This window comes from Ambystoma mexicanum, chromosome 5p (assembly GCF_040938575.1).
Source record: "Ambystoma mexicanum isolate Mex_15411 chromosome 5p, UKY_AmexF1_1, whole genome shotgun sequence".
Classification (NCBI taxonomy): domain Eukaryota; kingdom Metazoa; phylum Chordata; class Amphibia; order Caudata; family Ambystomatidae; genus Ambystoma; species Ambystoma mexicanum.
In genome coordinates, this window is record NC_090930.1 from 241,235,543 (window position 1) to 241,259,711 (window position 24,169).

The following is a 24,169-nucleotide window of genomic DNA, read 5'->3' on the forward strand; positions in this document are numbered from 1 at the left end:
ACTGGGAGCCATTTCAGAAATGTTAGTGCTGGAGAGATAATATCACTGGCTGGGCTTGAGACCAAGGACACACCTTGCAGTCCTGTTCTCCATGAGTTGCAAAGGGCGGAGAGTAGAAGCAGGCAGATTTAGAAAGAGGCTGTTGCAGTAGTCCAGCCTAGAGAGAACTAGAGGTCTGGAGACAGTGGGCTTCTGGGCAAAGGGGATGAAAGGAAGAATACCTCTGAGGAGGTGCAGTTGGTAGTGTGGCTTCTTAGAAATATCAGAGATGTGAGGAAAAAAAGGAGAGTGTGAAGTCGAAGATGACCCTGAGGTTCTTCAGGAAGAGGGCCGAGGGTGGCCGGCCAGAGAGTGACAGGAAAGGAGGGAGCAGGTGTGCCGATGAGGAGAATCTCTGTTTTACTGGCATTAAGGCAGAGATCGTTGGTGGCACACCACTGATGGATAGCAGCCAGACTGTCAGAGAGGAGAGAAGGAGAACAGATGGTAGAAGAGAGCCTGAAAATGAGCTGAGTGTCATCCACATAGCACCGAAAGTTGGGGCAGAGAGCGGCAATGTAACAGGAAAGAGGTGCCAGGTATTCGTTAATCAGCCAGGGAGAGAGGTTACACCCCTGGGGAAGCCACAGGTAGAGAGATAGAGGAGAGGAAGGACCCTAGTTGTACCTGGGAGGGTCAATCAGAGAGGAAAGAGGTCAGCCAGGCCAGGGTCTGATCGATTACAACCAGGTTATCAAGGAGCCTGTTGAGCAGGATGGTATGGTTTACCGTGTCAAAGGCAGAAGAGAGATCAAGTAAGATGAGCACAGAGGGGTTATTTAAATCGAGGTTGGAGAGCAAGTCTTCACGGTTGTTCACAAGAGCAGTTTCTGTGCTTCTTGCTGCTCTGAAGCCAGACTGATGGTCATGGAGGCAACCAAAAGATTCTGTATGACGATTAAGCTGGCCGATGGTCAGCTTTTCCAGGAGTTTGCCCAGGAAAGGAATGACGGAGATCGGGCGATAGTTGGCTGGGAAGGGTGGGTTGGCTGAGGGTTTCCTGAGAAGAGGTTGCATAAGAGAGTGCTTGAGGGGGGAAGGGAAGACTCAAGTGGTGAAGGAGTGGTTGCAGAAGTCAGCAGGGGCAGGAGCAGGGGTGTCAATGTGGTCCTTGATGATTTTGAAAGAACAGGGGAGAACCTGTTTTGACAAGACTTTCATAGATCGAACTTTGTCTAGAAATCTCATCAGGGGAGAACAGAGGAAAGGCAGAGAAGGAGGGAGGAGAGGTGGTCAGAGGTAGAGCAGAGAGGAGATGGAGGAGGGGGAGAGGACAGGGAGAGGACAGGATGTTCTGGGTTTTAAAGATGAAATGAGAAGCCAGAGCCATAGAGAGGGCCTGGGAGGGGACAGGAGAGGTAGAGATTGCAGCAGGATAGACCAGCTTCTTGCAGATTTTAAAGAGTTTGGCCAAGTTGTTGGATGCCGCAGAGATGCAGGCTTGGACGTGACCTCTCTCCTTGGTGCGACAGAGAGCTGGTATTGCCTTGGGAGCAGGCGGCAGGCCAGTTTGTCAGAGGATGCACAGGAAGCAAGCCATTTCATCTCAGCCACCTTGCACTTGCGTTTAAGGCTGACGAGGTCTGAGTCGTTGGCTTTGGGCTTCAAGAGGATTCTCATGACAGGGACAAAAACATCAAGAGTATCAGAGATAGCAGCGTGGAGCATGGAAAGGGCTTTGAACTAACAATAGTTATGTAACCTTTCATTATTATGCATCTATTTCGATCAGTGGAATATTTTATTAACAATGGATGTTTATCTTACAATTCCTAGCTGGTTCTCTGCATAGTTCAAATTTAAGCAATGAGTTGTGCAAAGAAAATATCCGGAGATCTGTTGCCATGAATCGCAAACTGCGATAAAGGATTCTGCTGGCCACTGAGATTGCAGCGAAGTCATTTAAGACGTAGGGCAGGAACACACTGGTCCCACCAGCCAGACTACATGTTTTCCCTGTGGTGAAACCACAGCGACTCAACATTCTATCACTTATACCTACACATTCCAACATGACATCATCCTCCACTCTGAGCTCAAAGATTCCAAACCAGCCTGCATCCATCCATAAGCAATGCATATCACACCAACACAAACCAATGCTTCGTGCGGTGCTTGTTTTCAGCAAAATGCTCATGCACATAGGAACATAGAAAAGGTTTTTCAATGGGAAATTCTGATTGAAAACGCTTTACAAATCATTTATTTTGCAAGGGAATCAAATGCGGGTATGACTTTGCCTATGCCCTCTGTCCTTGCACAGTCTCTGTTTATGGGCATGTCAGCGGTTGCGCTGATATCATGTTTGAGCATGTCCTTTGCTCTCAGAGGGATGTGATCTGAAAGGTGCTCCTTGTGCCACAGTCTTTCTCTACGGCTGGACTGACCTGGCACAGGACAGGTGAATGAGAACACACAGTGATGATTGGGGTCTTTGGTGTAAAACTATAACACAGCTATTTCAGGTCGTGCATGTTATAAATGCCATATACCGTGTAAGTCGACAACAGCAGTGGATTCCTGCTACACATTTCAGTGTCTTCTCTGTGAGGAAATCTCTGCCAAATGTCTGGTTTCAAAATACCACAAGCAGGACATCATCCAGAGCCAGAGGGGTTGGAGGGTTGTTTTTTTCCGAGACAAAGAATATGGCAAACTCAGCCAATCTGTGCACGCCTTAAAAACACAGTTAGATTGAGCGCATTGTTAGTGGGAAAGCATTTCATAGTCTGATAACTCAATTCTTCACAACATGGGTCCCACCAGGATTTCCCCACATGCCTACCTCTGCATCCACCCACACACCTACCTATGCAATCACATTCCCTCTACCTCAGTCCCATCATAGCTTCCCAAGGTGTTAGCCATGTGCTTCCCTAGCCTCTGACCTTGTCTGTTCACCACCACTTCTTCCTCAACAGACTACGGTCTGGTGACCTTGAATAGGGACACACTACAGCAATCACAAGGTAACAGAGCCACCATAAAACCACTACAGTGGCGATTGGGTCAATAACAAACGCTCTATAACAGAAAATAGCATTACTTCTAAGGATGATTGGTTGGTTTAGCCCTGCCAGGAGTCAAAGCTGTAGCAATGCACACGAGTGACTGAAGCGAGTTCTTCCCTCACTGAGCTTTCTTACCGAGAAGATACTGCGATGGCGGAACTGTTCTCACAGGGCTGCCCATGTCAACCTGGAAGGTAGTACCACATTGCACAGACTTCTTTTCATACATGCTATTATCCACTACTGCGACGGGGCTTGATCGCTCCTGCCTTGCCATAACTGAGTAATCACAGCTTTTTAGGTTTCTTAGATGAATAATGTCATACTACACACGTGTGCATGCCTGACATGTGATCATTTTACTGCATTCAGTTGTGTTATTTAATATCCAACCCACATCAGTTCTTAAGTGAAGTCTTGTGTTTGAATATTCTCAACATGAAATCTATTATTCAGTCATTTAACCCTGGGTAGCAGTGAGAATTTCTAAAGTCAGAGCTCTGATCACTCCTGCTAAGTATGGCACAGAAACACCAACACACATCCCATCATACATCTTCATCTGCGTCATTGAAAACTAATTTCTGTCTTTCTATACAGCTAAACTAATATGTAAATGTTTGGGTCCTTTGCGTATGAATGAATTAAGGCATCATGTACGGATTCATCACTGAAAATGCTGCCTTTGTTTTTGACAGATAAGGCAGAAAAACAATATTCGACCACTAGCTGTACCTGGTGTATCAGATCCCAAGCTAGTGTCCACTTCTTATTTTTCTTCTTCTTCTTCTTCTTCTTCTTCTTCTTCTTCTTCTTCTTCTTCTTCTTCTTCTTCTTCTTCTTCTTCTTCTCCTTCTTCTTCTTCTTCTTCTTCTTCTTCTTCTTCTTCTCCTCCTCCTCCTCCTTCTTCTTCTTCTTCTTCTTCTTCTTCTTCTTCTTCTTCTTCTTCTTCTTCTTCTTCTTCTTCTTCTTCTTCTTCTCCTTCTTCTTCTCTTTCTCTTTCTCTTTCTCCTTCTTCTTCTTCTTCTTCTTCTTCTTCTTCTCCTTCTCCTTCTTCTTCTTCTTCTTCTTCTTCTCCTTCTTCTTCTTCTTCTTCTTCTTCTTCTTCTTCTTCTTCTTCTTCTTCTTCTCCTCCTTCTCCTTCTTCTTCTTCTTCTTCTTCTTCTTCTCTTTCTCCTTCTTCTTCTTCTTCTTCTTCTTCTTCTTCTTCTTCTTCTTCTTCTTCTTCTTCTTCTTCTTCTTCTTCTTCTTCTTCTTCTTCTCCTCCTCCTTCTTCTTCTTCTTCTTCTTCTTCTTCTTCTTCTTCCCAAACATAGTTCAGATTTAGTAAAAAAGCATAATTGGTGACTAATGTAGTTCCCTTTAAGAAACATTACTTTTCAAGGCATGAGGTGTGTACCTATGCTTGGGTAAAGTAGTCTTTTAATTTCAACTTACAAAAGGTACATGTCTAAATGATGTGAGTATTCAAAAACATTTGCGAACACGTTTGCTGCTGACCGATCTTGATGTGTGTGTTGAAATAAGCATGGGGAAGCCTGCCCATTATTAGCAAGTTAGCAGGGAATAGGTAACTGATACCATTCATGGACATATCGGAAATCAAAAGCTACGATGTTGAAGTATTTTATATCGTGAGTATTCTTATGTGTACTGTATGTGCTTTTGATAGTATTCCAATGCAAGCATTTCATTTTCAGTTGACGGTGGAATTTCTAAATAAATACCAACACTTAAATGAGTAATTCATGACATGTGTGAGTTCTGCATTGATTGCATATGCTTATCTTTAAATATCATGTCCAGAAATAATTAAAAACATTTTCAAACACAGTATTGGTTGTTCAAGTCCTAACTCAGGCAGAGATGCCATCATTTCAAAGTCTGTTTGTCATGTCTATTTCACTAGACAAGAAACATTTCCCATATGTCCTCCATCCCAAAAGGCATTTCCCAGATATTGTGTCTGTTATGGCATTTGTAGATCTGAAAACAACCGATTGAAAACATGAGAGACCAAACACCAGCGTTCTACAACAGCCCATCTTTTGGATGTGATCCTTCCTGACACATGCGTCACAAGTGGATTCACTCAGGCAAACATATGTTGTAACTATATCTTCTAGCTTTCTGGAAAAATATAGGGGGTAATTCATGGATTATTTGCTCTGAAAAAACGGGATTTGTGTGCCATTCTGCCCGCAAATCCCTGTTTAACAAATAGGGATTTGCGGGCAGAATGGCGCACAAATCCTGTTTTTTTCGGCGCAAATAATGCATGAATTACCCCCTTAAAGTTTTCCTGAAGACTTTGAGGAGCATTTCATATATCTTGCAAATGTGTGTCCATGTTCCGGGTCTTCTCAGAGAAACGTCCATTAAAGAACATTACATCCCATAATAGAATGCCATATAAAGTTGACCATGGCACTCTAAATATGTCTCTTAGATAAATCAAATTATTTAATCACTTGGAATACCATTCCATCATTTTAATGAGGTATTTATTTGGTAAAATGCACTGCCCAGCATAACCAACACTCCCAAAAAGACATAAGCACACACACACACCCACACAAACACGCATGCAAACCACACACACACACACACACACACACAAACACACACACACGTCATACTGTAATGCCCCATGATATAACAACTGCCACTATGAGAATCCCACTGCAAGAAAGCTGCTGTTCTTACATGAATATTATCTTTTCTTTAAAATAATGGATCCAAATGCACTGTAGTCTCCTAACCTTTAATGCTGGGGAGATCACCAAAGAATTCCACACAAGCACAGGCAGCTTGTCTACGGAACAGGGAAACACAAAAAAAATGACATTATCCTGCTGAAAGTTACATTCACAATACAGACAAACATCAATTTGTATAAAAGCCGACCAGAATAACTATTCTAGACTCAAATATGAAAATTTACATTATCTCTGCTTGTTTTTTATTATAGATCTGAGAATACACTCCATGATATATAATGAACTTAATTTCTTCAGACACCATTGACAAGTATTGGCATCAAAAAAGATAAAGGTTTCACATACATTTGTGTTGGATTAACATGTTTTACACTATGGTTGTCGTGCTTAGATGTTGATACAAGACTACTGGGTAGGATACCTTGGCTACTTTGCCTTTAGGCTTGGATTTAGGATAAACATGTTTGTTTTGGAAAGCTCAATATCCAGATACATTTAAAGGGTCACACACACATTAGAGAACATTTTTGAGATGGAAAGGGTATGTATGTTTGAGATTATACATGTGAAAATTCAATGACTCATGATTGTTTAGCTACAGGCAGAAAGTAACATACCCTGTGCAATGGCATTCCGTTTTACATTTATTTCCACAACGTTTCCTTTGGAGGCCCATTCTCCATTTTGTAGAAAATCTTGTAAAGCATTCCAACAAAATACTTTTAATTGGTATCTCACGTTTCATCCATTCTTGGCACTAATAGCTAAATGTACTGGGGTTCTTGTACATACTTTTGGTTTGTCATTTTAAATGCACAGAACTAGTAGGAACATTAACAGCACCGGGAGGCTCCGACAGGTGAGCTATGCACCCAGTGTATTCGTGCTTCGAAAATCCCTCTCAAGCAATCTGCTTCTGTCTTGGGAAAGGCTTCTGTGTCTGTTTAGCTCTAGAGATTGAGTTCTTAAGGAGGATTTCCATCAGCTAAATCCCGGTGAATTCTAATCAGCATATCTCCTGCCCGATAAGCTCCCTTTCCATGCAGTTTTCTGAGGAACCCTCTAAACTTCCTATGACTTTGGTCCTTGATGGTAGACGACCACAGCCGTGCAGTATAGTTTAAAGCAGAACGTTCTGATTGATGGAGCCTGCAGTAGATTGTCTTAAGATGCGTACACTCTTAAAAATCCCGTCCTTTACTTTGGTTGGCCCTATGTATTTTGCCATGTCACAAGGGAATGTTTCTCTCTCCTCCACTTTTGATTGAAATATGTCTTTCTCTTATAATTTCTTGTGCAGACATGTGTTTGATGCTGGAAATGCATCGGAGGGACAGGGCCTCTGTATACTTGTCCTTTACTGCTTTTTACAGGGTGTTTTCCGCAGAGGAGTTCATGTGGGACTCCTGGCTGTGCAGCCCTCTCTTTTGGTTTGGTGTACAGACCCATGGGATACCCTTATGGCACCCATGGGCGGGGGTACAACCCTGTGCCCCTAGTGTATGTTTTTGGGCACCTGTGTGTGGCCCACAGAGCAGGGTATGGGCTGGTGGCAGCTCCATGCTGAATTTGACAGGTGCCCTGAGTATTCTCCATTTTGGGATACCCAGGCCCGGCCATTGGAATCAGTTGATTCCTGATAGGAAACAAGATGGCCCCTGTGGTAATCCGCCGGGGGGTTTCCCGCCACCTAAAGACCACAGAGACGCCGTCGACTCGATGCCCTTGCTGGGCCACAGTTCTTCATCATCTCTTTGCGGTCCAGAACTATTGTCACTGAGGTGCCCCGCACACCTCTTCCTTGCAGGACGCCAACGCTCCATCGTTGACGAGCACCGCTAGGAACGAAGCTGCCACTTCACCGCCAGTAGTTCACCCGGTTCTCCGTCGTACCTTCGGCGACCTGTGACTCCTGCCTTAAAGGGAGGGCACTAAAGAAGGGCCATTGATTTCCCATCAACGATCGCTACAATTCTAGGTACACTGGGGCTGTAGAACTATTGTAGAGGAAAAGAAGACTCATAGAACAATATATGGACTGGGCGTGTGCTATAGCTTTATCTTACAGGTTGCCCAGGTGGGGGGATCTCCACACAGAACTGTGCTTAACGGTAGAGGCCAGTATTCTGCCTATTGTTTCAACCATCTTCCTTTCCTTCCTATTTCTATTGCTGGTTTCCTTGTTATTGATCTGTGTGACATTTTGGCAGTATAGTTCATGCACTTTAATGAGATCTGATAATACTTGTGGTACCACTTTAGAACTGTATATATTTACCATTATAAATTAACTAAAGCACAAAGTGAGTTATTGTGATAGTGTACTTAACCTTGCCTATTAATTATACAAAGACTGTGTTTTAACTAATACAGTGTCTGGACATTCCTTTGTGGGGGTTTGGGGACTACACTGTACATAAGAACCAGCCTGCATCACCTCCTGAGAAGGTAGGCCTTGATTGCTCGACCACGTTACCAATAATAGAGAATCTTGGCTGGAGTCGTCTGTGCCTCTCCTCTACCATATAGAGAGCGGAAGTACAGACACCCCCTCCAGTCTTTCCAATGTGCCATTACCGAAGCCACTATCTTCAGAATTCACTCATTTTTCAGGTTTTACTGGTTGCAAGCATAATGCAGTTTTCTAAATATAAATGCATTAATGATTTGCAAAGGCAAACATCTCAGATTTAGAGCCATGTACATTGTACCAGTTTTTTTAAAATTATAATCTATCTTTGCATTTTAAATCTTGCAAAGGGTTCAAAATGTAGAGCAAATAAAGTTGAACTATTTGGTGTCTCTAAATGTCCAAATATGCATTATCTCCAGATTGCATTGCATGTAATAGGAGTTCTCGACTAAAAGAAAATATGTGTTGAGCACAAAAGCCCCATTTAACGGATGGCAATTATATGTCTCTTGTTAGGTGTAGGGTTAAGATTCATAAGGATATCTGTTTTTTTAAACAGCCTTTATGGTTAACCAGGTTTCTGAACCCTGACCTGGTTACCCTCACAAACTGTATAGACTCCATTAAAACTCAGCTTTTTGGAATGTAAGGGGTTTATTTGTGTATATGTCTGTATATTTTTAAGATAAATGCTTACTGGTTAATTGTGAGCCTGCTTTGAGGGCTGAAGCCTTGATAAACACAAACCAGGTTTACAAAATCCCCGTTGTTCTGCCAATTTTAAAGTTACATGCAGAAAATTATGTGAAATCTAATTTTTCACTCATAATGATAACATAGTAATACATGCCTTATCAACAGGTTTATCACAATGTGAATAATATATATGGCATGTCAACTTGTTATCTTCTTACCAAACATTAAAATACATTATGTCACAATTTATATGCTTTTAGCATAACATGGTTGCACAAGTAAATACTGTTTGCATCAGCTATTTTGTAGATGAAAGTGCACTTCTTTCTGTTGCACTTAACATTATAGTGATGAAAAGTCACAAACAAAGCACTATGTGATACACTTCATTTATTCTTAATATACTTAACAAAACAATGAGGCATACATACCTTTATTCTATTTTCTGCTGCTTTTCAGCCATGCATAATTCATATCTGAATTCTTAAGGACACGGTCTATTACTATTTGGACCTCTTCAAATGTAAAATAAGTGGCAGATCATAAATTAGCAATACAATGGTAGAATGTATGTATGTATCAATGTATGGGATGTATAATGTTCAAGCCTTGTTGTGAAGCAACAGAGTGTTGTACAAAGGGGACACTGGCAGGAGGTTACAAGAAGGATGCATTAGAGGAGCTGGGATAGGAAGTGGGAACAAGGGAGATGGAATTGGAGAGCAGTGAATATGTTGAGTGGAGTGATCAGCGATTGCCAAGATGTTCTTTGATGAGTAGGGCCTGCCCGAAATGTAGGATATAGGGGACCAGGGAAAATGGTTATGTGCATGATTCCTTGAGTCTGAAATCAAATTTGTTTCTTCACGTTAAACTTTTATTCAGTTTTGAAAGAAACAAAACTCAAAATGTATCAGCAAAACATGCTTTGAGCAAGCTCCTGGGAAGGACCTCATACATGGAAGGTGTGTGCTTCCTTCATTAATTCTACTGCTGCTCAGATCAGAAAGGGCATTCAGCCCTGGGAGCTCTTGCTATTTGAGACCAGAAAAATGTGGGTCCTCTTCTACATAGTAAAACCCAATGTCTGGACTTCTTTTATAAATGGTTGTGTCAGAAACAGAGCACAGGATACACCCATTACGCAGGCACTATCCTATCTCTATAGAATGCTAGGGCACGTGCTCACTGCAATGACAACGCTGTTTTCAATATGAGAAGAGACTTCTCACAACACTATTCTCCATCAAGGAGGAGTTGACTGAGCATGCACAATGAAAACACACCACTCTCCCTCATAGAAGACATTACCAGGGCATTCAACCTCTTTCAACTCTTCTCAGTAAACCAGCACAATGCACATACATCTCTTGGGCAGTGGCTGCTCTACCAGTATCTCACATAGTAGAACGCCTTTCAAGGTTGCAGAGGGTGATCATTTTTTTACCTTAATTAGCTGCTGCAAAGGAATATCAAGGACTTTGCATAATTGTCATTTTCTTGTAGTATGCAGATATCCTATATTATATCATTAAAGGCTTTAATCTATAGTGGCCAATTGATTTATTCCAGTACATTGGGTGAAAGCTATGGGAAGAGGAAGGTGTAGCAGATCCATCATCATCATTATTCTGATCCCAAAATTAAATGAACACAAAGCTCCATACTCTTTGCAAAGAACCGAGATTAAGTCATCAATTCCCAAAAATACATTTTTGAATCTATGTCACATGTTCATAGGAAATGCAAAATCTCGACTGCCAGGTTATCGAAATTTGACCTTTGTCTTATCTATGCACTGAAGAACAGAGTTGGTAATTCAATCAGGTAATCTGTCTGCTAGCAGTATATTGACCTCATCAAGTCCAGTGATGTGCTCATCAGCTTTCTCCCACAAAAGCTCAAAATGCTCGTAAGTCATGTTCAATGTTACTGCTTTTGGAAGATTTATTAATGAGCAGCTGGACTTATTTGATCAGCATGTGCCCGCTAGCTGTGCTAATGGTATGCCTTGAACATGAGCATGCCTTTTATGAAAAAATCTGAAAATAATAGCAATTTCTCGATAAAAAGTTCAGTTTCTTTTTTCAGTATCAGGCCGAGATACATATAACCTGCATCAGTGATCAGCAATTTGTTAGACCAGATTGTGGGTGAATGTAGGACATATCAAGACTCTGATCCAAAAATAACATGTAAATAATGAATACTGATGCAGCAGAACACAAGGCCACTACATGATGGTCAACATGGCAAGTGCAGGACTGGTCTATCCACGGCCTTTGATACAATCAATCATGGGACCCCTCTCTGGTGCCTAGAGATGTCTGGTATCTCTCGTCCAGCTCTTTCCTGGGTTTCTTCTTTTTTAATTGACCGTTCACAAAGGTGTCTCTCTTGCCTTTCCACTCACCACCATTATTTATTTCATGTGGGGTCCCAAAGGGTTCCCCTCTCTCTCCACTTCTTTTTAATTTATATATGTGTTCTCTGGCTAATATTATTAAGATGATACTCAGTGGATTTTCTTCTTGATTCTCCAGAATGTGATCGTTCTTCTTAAACTGAAAACCTGGTCGTCAGCCATTGGCAATTGCATGGCTAGAAAATGGTTGAAATTAAAAGTGGATACAACCAAGGTTATAGTGATTGGTGCACCTAACCTCGTAACCTCTTGGCATATAGAATTTTGGCCTAATTTGCTTGGTCCTTGCTTACTCCCTAGTGGATCAGTCAATAGTCTAGGCAATAAACGTTTGCCCTCTGGATCAAGAGAAGTCTGTAATTTAGGATTCCTCAAACTTAAACTTCTTAAGAAGATTCTTTCTTTCCACTACAGCACTGTTCCATTGTTGTTTCATATTATAATAATAATAATGATAATAATAGTATTATGGTTTTTGATTATTGAATTTATTGCGCGCACACCTAGCTTTGGGAAGCAACAGAGTGCTTTACCGAGGTGTAAATCAATACAGAAATACACAACGGGGTGCTTTAAAGAGGTATGCAGCAGTACAGATGCATAACAGAGTGCTTTTCAGAGGTAAAAACAGAACAAATATACAGGTGGTTGGGATACAGAAGGGTACAGAGTAGGTGTACAGCTGTACAGGGTTGCAGGGAGGAGAGGGGTGTATGGCGTCTAGAAAATCAGGCGGTGCAGGTTGAGACATGATGCCCTAGGTGTTGAGGAGGGGAGACTCCTTCAAGAGGTGGGTCTTGAGTTCTTTTCAGAATTGTAGGAGCATGGGGGTGAGACTGATGCTGATGGGGAGGAAGTTCCATAGTCTTGGGGCAGAGAAGGCTTGTTTTCTGGTCCTTTGTTTTTTGCAGTGGCAGATTTAATGTCTGCATGTGTCCTGGCTTCTGGTGGTGTTGTGTCTGCCGGAGATTCTGAGTTTCTCTGCGAGGTAGATGGGTGACTTGAGGGTGACTGCCTTATAGATGATGCAGCAAGACTTGAAGGTGATTTGTGCGTGCAGTGGGAGCCAGTGAGGGTCAATGACGGCCAATGTGATGTGCTCGTATTGTGAAAACAAGGAAATAATATGAGGCAGGGTAACCAAAAAGGAAACACACCAAACACAGGTTACAAAGGAACATACAAAGCACTTTATTTTATACTGAATCCAGTTACAAAAGAACAGAACAAAATTCAGATAGCTATCGACCCTCAGTACAACACAGCGAACTCCGGCGTGGTTCGGTGTGCTCAGTGAGTGCAAAAATTCATTGAAACAGTCAGGCTTTTATACATTTCTCCAGCCTGTTGTCCAGCCTTTCTGCAGGTTAACCATTCCATAAATAAGTTACTGCTCTAGGGTCCCTTGACAGGTCAAATCTAGTTCATTTTAGGTTTATACATTAACAAGAAGAAATGGTAATAATGTATGCTCTAGGCCTAACATTACAATGCAGGACTTAGTTTATACAATGTAGTTAAGCAGGTGTTCTCATTCAATTATAGATCAGTTTCGGTGATACAGGTAATCCATTACACACAGGTCAGCAGAAGGACAAGGTCTCAGCTCATGACCCTAACAAGTGGCCTGCAGACAAGTTATACATTAGCTGTACAGAGGTCATGACAATCGAGTTCTGTTCTGAATAACATAGGCTACCATTTTAGCTCACATGGTGACTTTATAGAGCAAGAAAACCTAAAATAGCGGCTTGACCCAAAATGGCCGTTTACATAGATTCTAAGGTCAGGACCTTGCAATGCGAGTTTATTTGCATGTAGTTTATAAGCAGCTTGTTAGCAGATTGGCGTAGGCCAATATACATATATTCATAGCAATAGGAGGCACAATATAATTGTTTAGTTTGACAAACCCTCCTTTTGGCCTATGCCAAGTGCTAAACTACTTCTGATCTCCCTGCAAATAACTCCATGTGTCATCGTCCATACACCCTGAATAGCTGTCAGAAATATCTATCGCCATTAGATCTTTTACTAAGATCTCTTTCAGTACATACTCCTTAGAGGTTTATCCGGGGCATACACTTTATGTCCTATTGTACCTATCGCCTAAGCTCACATCCCCCTAGCATTGAACATACACTTGGTAGACATTGGATACAACAACAAAGAAATAGCAGAATTCCCAAAATAATCAGCAAGACTGAAAGCACTTTCCAACCCCAAGACCGCAAGAAGTCCCAGAACCAAGCGCTAAGATCCCAATTTCCCTCAGGAACATGCACTTCTGAACTAAGAATGTGCAGATTCTGTATTGCTTTAAAAATAGTTGGGGAGGAATCCGGTACGAAAACACAGCAAGCGGACCCCACTAGTTTACATACTCCACCAAGTTCAGCCAGAATGACATCTAATGCCATCCGGTTCTGAAGCGCTACCAATCTGATCGCTTTCTGCTCTAAAGTCATATTATAGAGTATATCTGTGGTCCGGTTGGTGGTTCTCTCCAGTACTCTCGCTAGTTTCCTGATATCCTCGGAATTCGCTATCTGCCCAAAGAATGGAAGGAATGATTTTGCTACATCTCCTAAAACCTGTGCTGGAGTGTCGCCATTCTCGCCCCGCCGTGGACGAGCCTTCGAAACCTGTACAGTACTTGCTATAAACACCCCAGGTAACAGGATTCCTAGATAACAAGTTCCCTGCCAATCCCTGGGCAACCATGGAAATGCTACATTACCGCAAACAAAATAGACAGGTTTGCCTACATACAAAGGTCTGTCTTCCCCAGTCAAATTTGCAACATTGGCACAACCTTTAAAATCTCTAATTGACCGAGTGCCATTCCTCTGTATGCAGAAAGAAACTGAATCTGGGCTATGGTTAACAGTGTAAGAAGGAGGCACAGCATCCTTATTGCCAATCGGAGCCATTTTAAAGGAAATCAAAGATTGGAAAGGATGAGACAGTCTATCAGAAGGCCTAATAGAAGCAATATTGAGCTTACTCCTATTTGCGAAAAGCGAGCATCCCAGGGGAGTCAGAACACGTTTCTCGAAACTATTCAAATTAGTTCCATCAAAGTTCCCCGAGATGCTATCGTTCCATCGGCCAAAGAACAGTGCTCTAAGTGAAGCATAACAAGCAGTTGTCAAAGGTAAAGGGTGAATATACCACCCTAGCCCCTTATCCCCATGTTGCGGTAAATGTGATCAGACCCAACAATTAGTCTTATTAAAAATGGCATGTGTTGCATTCATTATAAGCAACAAGGTATTATTGTGATACTTCTGTCTATGCTGTGAGTCCCTAGGTGACAGAATATGCAAATGTACAAAATCTGTAGGAACAGTGGGTACAATTTCAGTGAGCAGCAAAGACTCTAAAGGATGAGTTTCTTTGAAATACCAAAGGCCTAGACAGTGACTATTATAAAACCAAATATTATCATAAAAACACAGCAATACGTTTTCGGGGACCAGGCACATTGTTCATTGTCCGAGTTGGTCAGCCCCTTATTTATAAGTCCAATACGAGCAGCAGCGGTGGTGGTAGCAGGCATTGTAGATTTTCAATTGACGACCCCAATGTTCGTTGCTGGTGACACTATGGTCGCTCGGCTTCTTAGTCCTTCCACAACCCCTAGCCAACAGAATCCCCTTCCTCAACTTTTTGGGCAAGTGCAAGCCCTTGATGATCCTTTCCTTCCTTGAATGCACAGCCGAACCGTGCCGTATGTCTATCAGATGCACAGCAAAACCGTGCCGTATGTCTATCTTCGTGGCCGGAAGTTGTATCTTGTTGTGCCTGGTATTGTTTGATCCGAGAACAAGATGTCGTCACTTCCCGTTGGAAGCAACATATCAGAGGCAAGTGAAGTTGGAACAGCAATTTCCGGGAGCAAATTTTTCGGAGAGTGCGGAGACAAAATGGCAGCTTCCCCAAGCCTCACGGGCTCAGAAAGATTCTCCGACGCACTCTCAGTGCTACTCACTGCTTTGGGATCATTGGTTGCAGCGTTAGCGAGGGGTTCTGTTTCTTCTGTAACGTGTGGCACTGGGTGAGGAAGTTTCTTGACATGCGTCGCGTGGATCCAATGCTTAATGCCTGCAACACGCACTGCTGTTTGGGTGACCAGCAGGACCTGGAACGGGTCCCGCCACCGAGGTGCAAGGCAGGAAGATCGGTTAAAGGATTTGACCAAAACCCAACTTCCAGGTTGTATACTGTGGCCGGGTCCCTCGTATCGCGCGGGTAAAGCGTCTCGTACCTGGTGATAAATGAAATGCAGGTTTTTAGTCAACTGGCTACAATAGTCTGAAAGCAATACATTTTCTACATTCCTCAATGCCCTAGGCTTCGGAAGACCCCAGATATTGGCAGGTCTCCCCATTACCACCTCAAATGGAGAGAGCCCAGTCTTAGTTTGAGGGGTTGTACGCATGGCTAGTAACACGATCGGTAAGGCATCCGGCCATTTTAGTTTGGTGCCGGCACACGTCTTAGCGAGCTTGTTTTTTATGATACCATTGTGTCTTTCCACTAATCCGGCGCTCTGAGCATGTCTGGCCGAATGGAATCGTTTGTCAATTTGCATTGCCGTACATATCTGTAGAATTACAGCAGCGATAAAATGCGGACCATTATCCGACCAGATAACTCTCGGCAAACCGAACCGTGGGAAGAATTCCTTTAACATGGTCTTTGCAGTGGTCATGGCTGTAGCGTCTTTAACAGGGAAAGCCTCGACCCACTTACTAAAGGCGCAAATACCACAAGGACATATTTTAGATTGTTACATCGCTCCATTTCAATAAAGTCAAAGTGAATCACTTCAAACGGGACAGAAGGAGGCCCAAAGCTACCTCTTGGAGTTGCTGTCCCCTTTCCCACATTGTGTTGTAGGCAAATCATGCAATTTTGGACATAATGCTGGGCAATTTTTGAAATCTTATCATTTACCCAGACGTTCTCTAACATTCTCGTGATCTGTCGAGCGCACACATGTGTGGGACCGTGTGCCATGGTAACCATCATTACTATATAGGCATTAAGAAGCAACCATTTCCCTTCAACCATGTCCACCCAACACCCATCATCATCGAGTTTCCCCAAGCCCTCAGCCCACCTCTTGGATTCTTCTAATGTGGCATTGGCTTGGATATCCCGTACAGACCCAACACCCTCATCCATTGCATAGGCATCTACAGTCTCCCTTGAAACATACATCTCCATGAAGAGATCAGAGGCAGTTTGTCTAGCTATTTGATCAGCGAAAGCATTCCCTTTCCCTACATCATCTATAATCTTGCAATGTGCTGCGCACTTAATGATTGCTAACTGACTAGGGAGCGCAAGCGCTGAAAGCAATTCTATTATCAGGGAGCCATGTTGGATCTTGGTGCCATGCGAAGTTAAAAACCCTCTCTCTGACCAAAGTCTCCCAAAGTTGTGAGCCACCCCAGAGGCATACTGGCTATCAGTATATATGTTTACTGTTAGCCCTTCGGAAAGCTCACAAGCTCGAGTCAATGCTATAATCTCTGCGGCCTGCGCAGAGTTATGCGTAATTCTCTTGGTCTCCACAACCGTACTCAATGTAGTGACTGCATAAGCAGCTGTGGATGTACCATCCAGTAGTTTGAAGCAGGAGCCATGACAAAACAGCTCCCCTTGTGGGTTATCCAAAGGAGTGTCCCTCAAATCAACTCTGCTTTTTGTATCTTGTTCAGTAGTATACAGGCAGTCATGTGACTCTTCGTCACCGCAAACAGTATTTTGCGGGAAAGGTAGGAGTTCAGCCGGATTAAGAATGCAGCACCTCCTAATTTGAATGTGGGGAGCAAACAAGATTAACTCATATCTTGTCAGTCGTGCGGAAGTGAGGTGTTGCGTTTGGGTTTTGTTCAATAGAATATCTACAGAGTGAGGCACCATCAGGGTTAAATCATGGCCTAGGACCATTCCCTCACTCTGTTTTACAGACGCAGCAGCAGCAGCGACAGCGCGCAAACATCTTGGCAAAGCGCATGCAACAGGATCAAGGGCGGAAGAGTAGTAACCGCATGGCCTATTCTTCCCTCCATGTTCCTGCGTTAATACAGCCAAAGCACATCCATCACATTCATGCACAAACAACACAAAGGCCTTCTCATAGTTCGGTGTGCCCAAAACTGGCGCCGAATATAATGCAGTCTTGAGCAACTCGAATGAATGTTGATGCTCCGTATTCCATGGCAATGGCGAAGAAATACCCTTCTTCGTCAAGGCCAACATCGGTTTTATCACTAGTGAGAAGTTTGGGATCCATAACCTACAGTAAGAAGCCATACCTATCAAGGCTCTAACTTCCTTTTGTGTATTTGGGACAGACATGCCAGAATTGTGTTTTATTCTTTCAGGTGTCAATCTTCTTCCCTCCTTTGACAGGAGATAGCCTAAATAGGCGACCTCCTGGCAACAATATTGAAACTTTTTAAGCGAAGCTTTGTGACCATGCTTAGCTAGATGGATGACCAACAACACAGTGCCCTCTTTACAAGAGCTCTCAGAGTCAGCGGCTAAAAGCAAATCATCAACATATTGAAGCAACGTACAAGTAGAGGGCAATCCAAGGGTATCAAGCTGCTCTTTCAAAGCCCTACTATAAATACTAGGACTCTCAGTATAACCTTGAGGTGCACGAGTAAATGTGAATGAGCGTCCCCCTAAGGTGAACACGAACAAGTATCTACTATCCTCATGTATAGGAATACTGAAGAAAGCATTCTTTAGGTCCATAACACTGAAGTGAGTAGCCGTAGCTGGAATCATGGTTAATATTGTCGTCACATCAGGCACAATTGGAAATTGCGGAGCGACGACTTTATTAATGGCACGTAAATCAATTATAAAACGAAATGGAATTGCATTATCACCTTTTTTGTACACGGGTAAAATCGGACTATTGCACAAACTTCCTGCAATCTCCTCAATCACCCCACGATGCACAAAATCGGAAACAATGCTCTTCAAAGCTTGCTCGCCTTCAACTGAGATCTTATACTGTGGAATACGGGGCAGCTTAATTCCGTGTTTCAAAACTATTTTAACAGGCTCAATCTGCAAAACACCGACATCATTGTCATCAACTGCCCACAAACACTCTGGTACATTACTGAATTCTGGCGGCAAAGGTCTAGTCAAGAATTGCGAAACAGAACATTGCTGTGGTGAAATCGTCAAACGCACTCTATCAGAAGAACAATGAATTACCGCATTTAATTCCTTCAACAGATTCAACCCCAGCAAATTCTCTCTACAATTCGAAGTCAAGAGAAATGGACAGTGGTCCGTAAAGGGACCCAAAGAAATAGGTACCGGTGAAGAAACCGGACAAACAACTGGTGTGCCAGAAAACCCTACTGAAACATTGGTTTGCCCTGACAGTGGAATGTTTGGAACCCAAGAATGATCAATGGAGCACTTCTGTGCTCCAGTGCCTATCAAAAATTGATGTTTCCTATTTCCCACTACCATTTCAACGTAGGGACCTTTCTGATTAACGGGAATAGGTGTAGGTTCCAAACCCTGCTTTGGGCAATCCTAACGAAACAAAATATCATCAAAAGGAAGCTCTTCAGATAGATATGGAGCAGAAGGATGATCAAATATGTTTCTAGTATCCACACTCGAAGTCTGATTATCCTGTGAAAAAGGTTGTTGGGGATCCTGCGAAAACTGGCCTCTACCAGGGCCCCCTACACCCGGGCGACCTCTGGATCGTCTACCCATATTTCCAAATGTGTTATTCGACCTCTATCGAAGGACGGGGCATTGTGCACGCCAATGACCCTCCTGACGACAATAGGCACACTGGTTAATATTCACAGGACCCAAGGGCACATTCCCTTGTGGAACATAATGACCTCTAATCTGCGAACTACCCCCTCTGGGGCCTCTAACAATTTGCTGTAACAATACTTTAGTCTTCAAATCACCTTTTCTCTTCTCGACTCTATCTTTTTCATTATTGACACGGTTCTCGTAGTACTGAGCCATGTGCAGTACTTCTGATTGGGATTTCGCCTGCCAAGCGCTCTCAGAAGACATAATTTGTAACTGGATGTCAGGCAGCAATCCACGTACAAATTTGTCCACAAATAATCTTTTCCCAGACTCTGTGCCTAAGTCTTGTCCACTGAAATCCGAGAATACCTGTTCGAACCGATTAAAGAACTGGGTAGCACCCTCAGATTTTCCTTGGACACAGGCCGTAAGCTTGTCCCAAATAATTCTCTTTTCGGGGATTATAGTTTTCAGTTTTGCAATGATTCTGTCAGGCAAAGTTAGTATCACCTGAGGTGGTCTCTCACCAGCTGGCCTTTCCCCATCAAGCCTAACTATGTTAGCCCATGTATCTCCCAACCCTGGTACATCGTCTATAGTTCTAACTTGTTTCCACAAATCTACAGGCAGGAGTACAGGGAATAGCAAATCAATGTTGCCTAGGGTAAACACTGAGGACTGAAAAACGGACTCTATCTCTTTATACCTCTCTCATAGGCAACTGAGATGTAGGCAACTCCGAACGCTTACTAAGCAACAGAGCTAAGTCGAGTGCTAAAGCAGTTGAAGAAGTGTCAAGTGAAAAAGCTCTCTTATAAATGCTCAATAACTCTGTGGGACAACTAACCTTTCTCTTTAAACATTCATCCTGCAGGTACTCTACCATTACCTGTATCACTTTCCTCTGCATTTCTAGCGTATATTGACTGTATGTGTCATATACCTCAACTGGAGTTATCAATATGTCTGAAATCCATCTAATCGCATCTTTTGTACAAATTTGTGCCTCCTCAGATGTCGGTTTACGACACGGAAGAAATCGTTTCTGTACATACATACTTTCTTCTTCGTCATCCTCATTCCGTAACCTTTCCAACTACTTTCTATACTCAAATATCCTCTCAACATGCTCATGTACCCTCTCCACAGTGTCTCTTGAAAACGCTAAAGTATTCAGGTCCCTCAACCCTTGTGGGAGGTCTGCATTATTTAATTTACCCCACATTACACATAAATGAATCCCTAAACCTTCAATGAAAACATTTTTCTCAGGAAAATTATCCATATTAGAAAGTGTGGCAAGAACATTATCTCGATCATCTCTCTCCATACAATGCTTAGCCCATGCAAACAAATCCTGTTTCTTTTCTGTAGGAACAGTATTACGAGTAACAATCCTCGACCCCGCACCCTGATCAACTACAAGCGGTACAGAACTACTTGGGAGTGAGGGTGCAGGCAAATTCAATGGAGGTACTATTACTGGTGCAATGGGAAGAGGCAGAGGAGCAGGTGGAGGAACAACAACCGGAGGAATTGGAACAACAGGTTGAGCAGGAAGAGCAGGAATAACAGCAGGAAGAGGTACAGCAGGAGGAAGAGGAACATACGGAGGTGGTGCAGAGGCACCAGGCCTTCGTTTATTTAACAATTTGTCGATAAACTCATCAGAAACATGACGATCTTTAGAAGGATAGATTTTCTGAATACCGAGTGAGAAAGCCCTGTCCATATTCCTAACCGACTCAGACTGTTTGTCCTGATCATATAACAACAACTTTTCAGCATTTGTTTTATGACGGGCACATGTTTTTCCCTACTTTTAAGCTGTTGCAACGCTTCTCTTTTCCAATTTTGAAAAACATCAAATGCTGCAGGTCTGGCCTTCTTTTTTAACAAGACTGACTCTAAATATTCAATACGAGGGATCTCAAAACTACCATTGTCTGGCCACTGAAGTTCGGAGGCATGTCTGGTTTGTCTGTGCAAAATGTTATTAAATACTACACTTCCAATGCCATGCTTACAGTACATAGTACATGCCGGTGACCCCTCCTGTGGTGCCGGACGGCTAAATTCCAAAGATTGTCTATCGCTGCGGAATAATGCCCTAAAGCAGCTAGACAATTTCCCAGGCATTTCTCAAATACTCGGTGTTACCTGGTCAATAATTGTGTCTGCAGATACAATGCGCCAAATTCAAATTGTCAGGGTTGAATTAAGAGTCGGGTAACGACTCACCTGACCAAACCTAAGGAGGACCGATCGGTTTACAAAGGACTTACCTAACAAATTTTACCTTGTGTATGGTGATTTCGGCAAAGCTGCCCGCCTCAAAAAATTGACCCTCATCAAGATGCCATCTCAGACCACACGGCTATCGTCCAGGGAACGGATCGTGCAGCGCTGTTGAGGTGTCGCGTCTCGTTCAGTCGGGCCCGTTATGTCACACCGTCCGATCCCGGTCCAATAGCGTGCGTCAACCTTCAATAATCCGGCATCAATCTTGAGGGTCCCTATTCGGGCGCCAACTGTGAAAACAAGGAAATAATATGAGGCAGGGTAACCAAAAAGGAAACACACCAAACACAGGTTACAAAGGAACATACAAAGCACTTTATTTTATACTGAATCCAGTTACAAAAGAACAGAACACGTAGACCCTTGATGAGGCATGGAGCCGTGTGTAGGACACTTCTCAGGGGCACAGGGGAGGATGATGGGAAGCATTCGAGGAGGGCATTTCCCCCATCCAGGTGGTATAGGACCAGTGCTTGAACAGCTGTCTGGAGGGAGGACAGACTTGAATTCCTACAGGAGGGAGAGCTGATACTAATCTGTATGAGATTTCTTAGCTACGTGTGTCTTGAAGGAAAGGTGTTTGTCAATGTGGAACCCGAGGGTCCTGGTGCAGGAGGTGGGCTCGGGTGTGAAGCCCTCAAGGTTCATGGTTTATAGCCAGGTCTGTATGTGGTGAGGAATAGGAATTAGGTCTTGGAGGGGTTGAACTTCAAGTATACACTGGACATCGAAGACTGGATCAGCGACACACAGGTTTTGAGCCTGTAGATGTCCTTGATGGAGTCAATCTTGAGGCATAGCAGTGTGTCGTTAGCATATTGGAACCCCCTCTGCTACACCACCTCACTGGGCCCCTGTTAAAGGCAGTGTCAATTTCAAGATTCTTTGTGTTAATCCTTGTGCCATTCATCAATCTGGTGCTGTCTTTCTTTAGTCCAAATTGATCAAATATTCCCCTACTAAAACCTTGCGTTCGGCTTCCCAAACTTTATTGAAAAATCCTAGATTCTGCAAAACTCATTGTGGGCATTGCGCTTTTTTATGGTTCTTGCCAGCACATTATGGAACTCTCTCCTGCATCGTCTTTGCGAGATGACTGATTATCTAACTTTTCGCAAGGCCCTTAAAACTTTTTTGTTCCAAACTGTTATCCTTCCTTGACGGTTCCCCCTGTTGCTTCTTTTAGCTCTTATATGCCCTTGTGGGCCTTTGTTTAGCACTCTATATATTTATTACAATACAATAGAATACAATGTTCTAAGGCAATAACTCCAAAAATAAGAAAACAATCATATTTGAAAACAATACCATCACTCTACTCACTATCTTTCTGTGCCATGATCTAGTTTCTTCCAAAGGCAAGTTGTCCATGTTATAAAACCCATGTTTTAAAGCATGTTGGAAGCATTTTGGAACCATGTTGGAAGCATGTTTAGACTAATTTAGTGGTCAAATATTTTTCCAAGCCAATGTAAAAGACGACCGAGACAGGTTGCATACCAGATTGTAGCTAGCCAATGACTGTGCTAATGTACTTATCAGTAGCTGGAGTGCATGGGTTAACTATTTGTAAACAACCATGTAAACTAGGGTATAGTTTGCAGGAAATAGGAAGCATCTTTCATCTACATACATGATATTTAGAGAAATGTGCTGCAAGATGTATGCTGATCTTTTGAGTAACCCACAGGTTTAATTTTCTGGAATCACTGTCACATGTATGCTACTTATTTAAACTAGAAATGTGTGTCAAGGCTGGACAATTAGCATACAACCATTTTGTTGGGAACCCATAAAATTAAGGAAACAACACTTGGGTGTCTGATGTTAGTATGATGCCAAATTGGTTTAGAATCCATTTCGAATTCCGAGTATTTGATTGTTTTGTTAGCCTAAAAAGCTGATGCAAGAAAGGATAGTGCTTCATGCTTCTAAACTCTGAACAATTTATTTTTCAGAGATGGAGTTCTGTGAGAGCCCACATGTCCTGAGCACTGGTTACCAGGCAGATTTGCATGGTGTTTCTCAGCATGGCTACCCACAGCAGATCGGCTCCGATGTGGACACGGAGACTGAAGGCGGTGCCTCACCCGATCACACCCTAAGGATGTGGATGAGGGAAATGAAATCAGAACACAGCTCCTGTGCTTCAAGCCGAGCAAACTCTGCCTTGTCCCTGACTGACACAGACCATGAGCGGAAGTCTGACGGGGAAAATGGTAATAAGGCGCCCTGCGCTACCGCTCTGTACTCACTGAACATATGTTTCCAGTAGCTTAGGTTAATTTTGCTTGCAAAAGACATAAACTTTATTAAGCCAATGCAGCAGGTCTTGTGTGATGAGATAAAAGATGCATGGTTTGTTATCATTGGAATCGTAAAACATAAGTATATGTAGGATTGTAGCTAATGTTACTACTCGTGTTTCATATAATTGATTGTTAGGGAAACACATTAATAGTTAATGAATAGGAAACTCAGAGTGAGAAGCATTGATAGACAGATTTGCAGTGTAGGGTGTATATTGTCATTTCGATTAAATTAATTATGCTAAGGGTCAGGCACTAGAAAATGAATGACACATGTGTGTGTTGATATTGGCAACACATGGAATGTCAAGCACATCGGGCGTGAACACTTCCATGCAAACGCATTATTCATTTCCATCGCAGCATTTGCTCCTACACTACGATTACATGTCAGTGCTGCAGGCCATTTAAAGTGATGTGATTGAGGT

General features: G+C 42.8%; 1 protein-coding gene across 4 annotated transcripts in view; it reads left to right on the top strand.

Moving 5' to 3' along the window:
• Nucleotides 1–24,169, top strand: part of TENM1 (teneurin transmembrane protein 1) — a 2,006,416-nt gene that overhangs the window by 580,802 nt on the left and 1,401,445 nt on the right. For 3 of the 4 annotated variants that reach the window (XM_069612654.1, XM_069612656.1, XM_069612655.1), the window contains exon 3: nt 23,391–23,651. The exons of the other annotated variant lie outside the window; for it this stretch is intronic. In XM_069612654.1, coding sequence (XP_069468755.1) covers nt 23,391–23,651 — 261 coding nt within the window. The remainder of the gene's footprint in view (nt 1–23,390; nt 23,652–24,169) is intronic. 4 annotated transcript variants of the gene reach the window in all.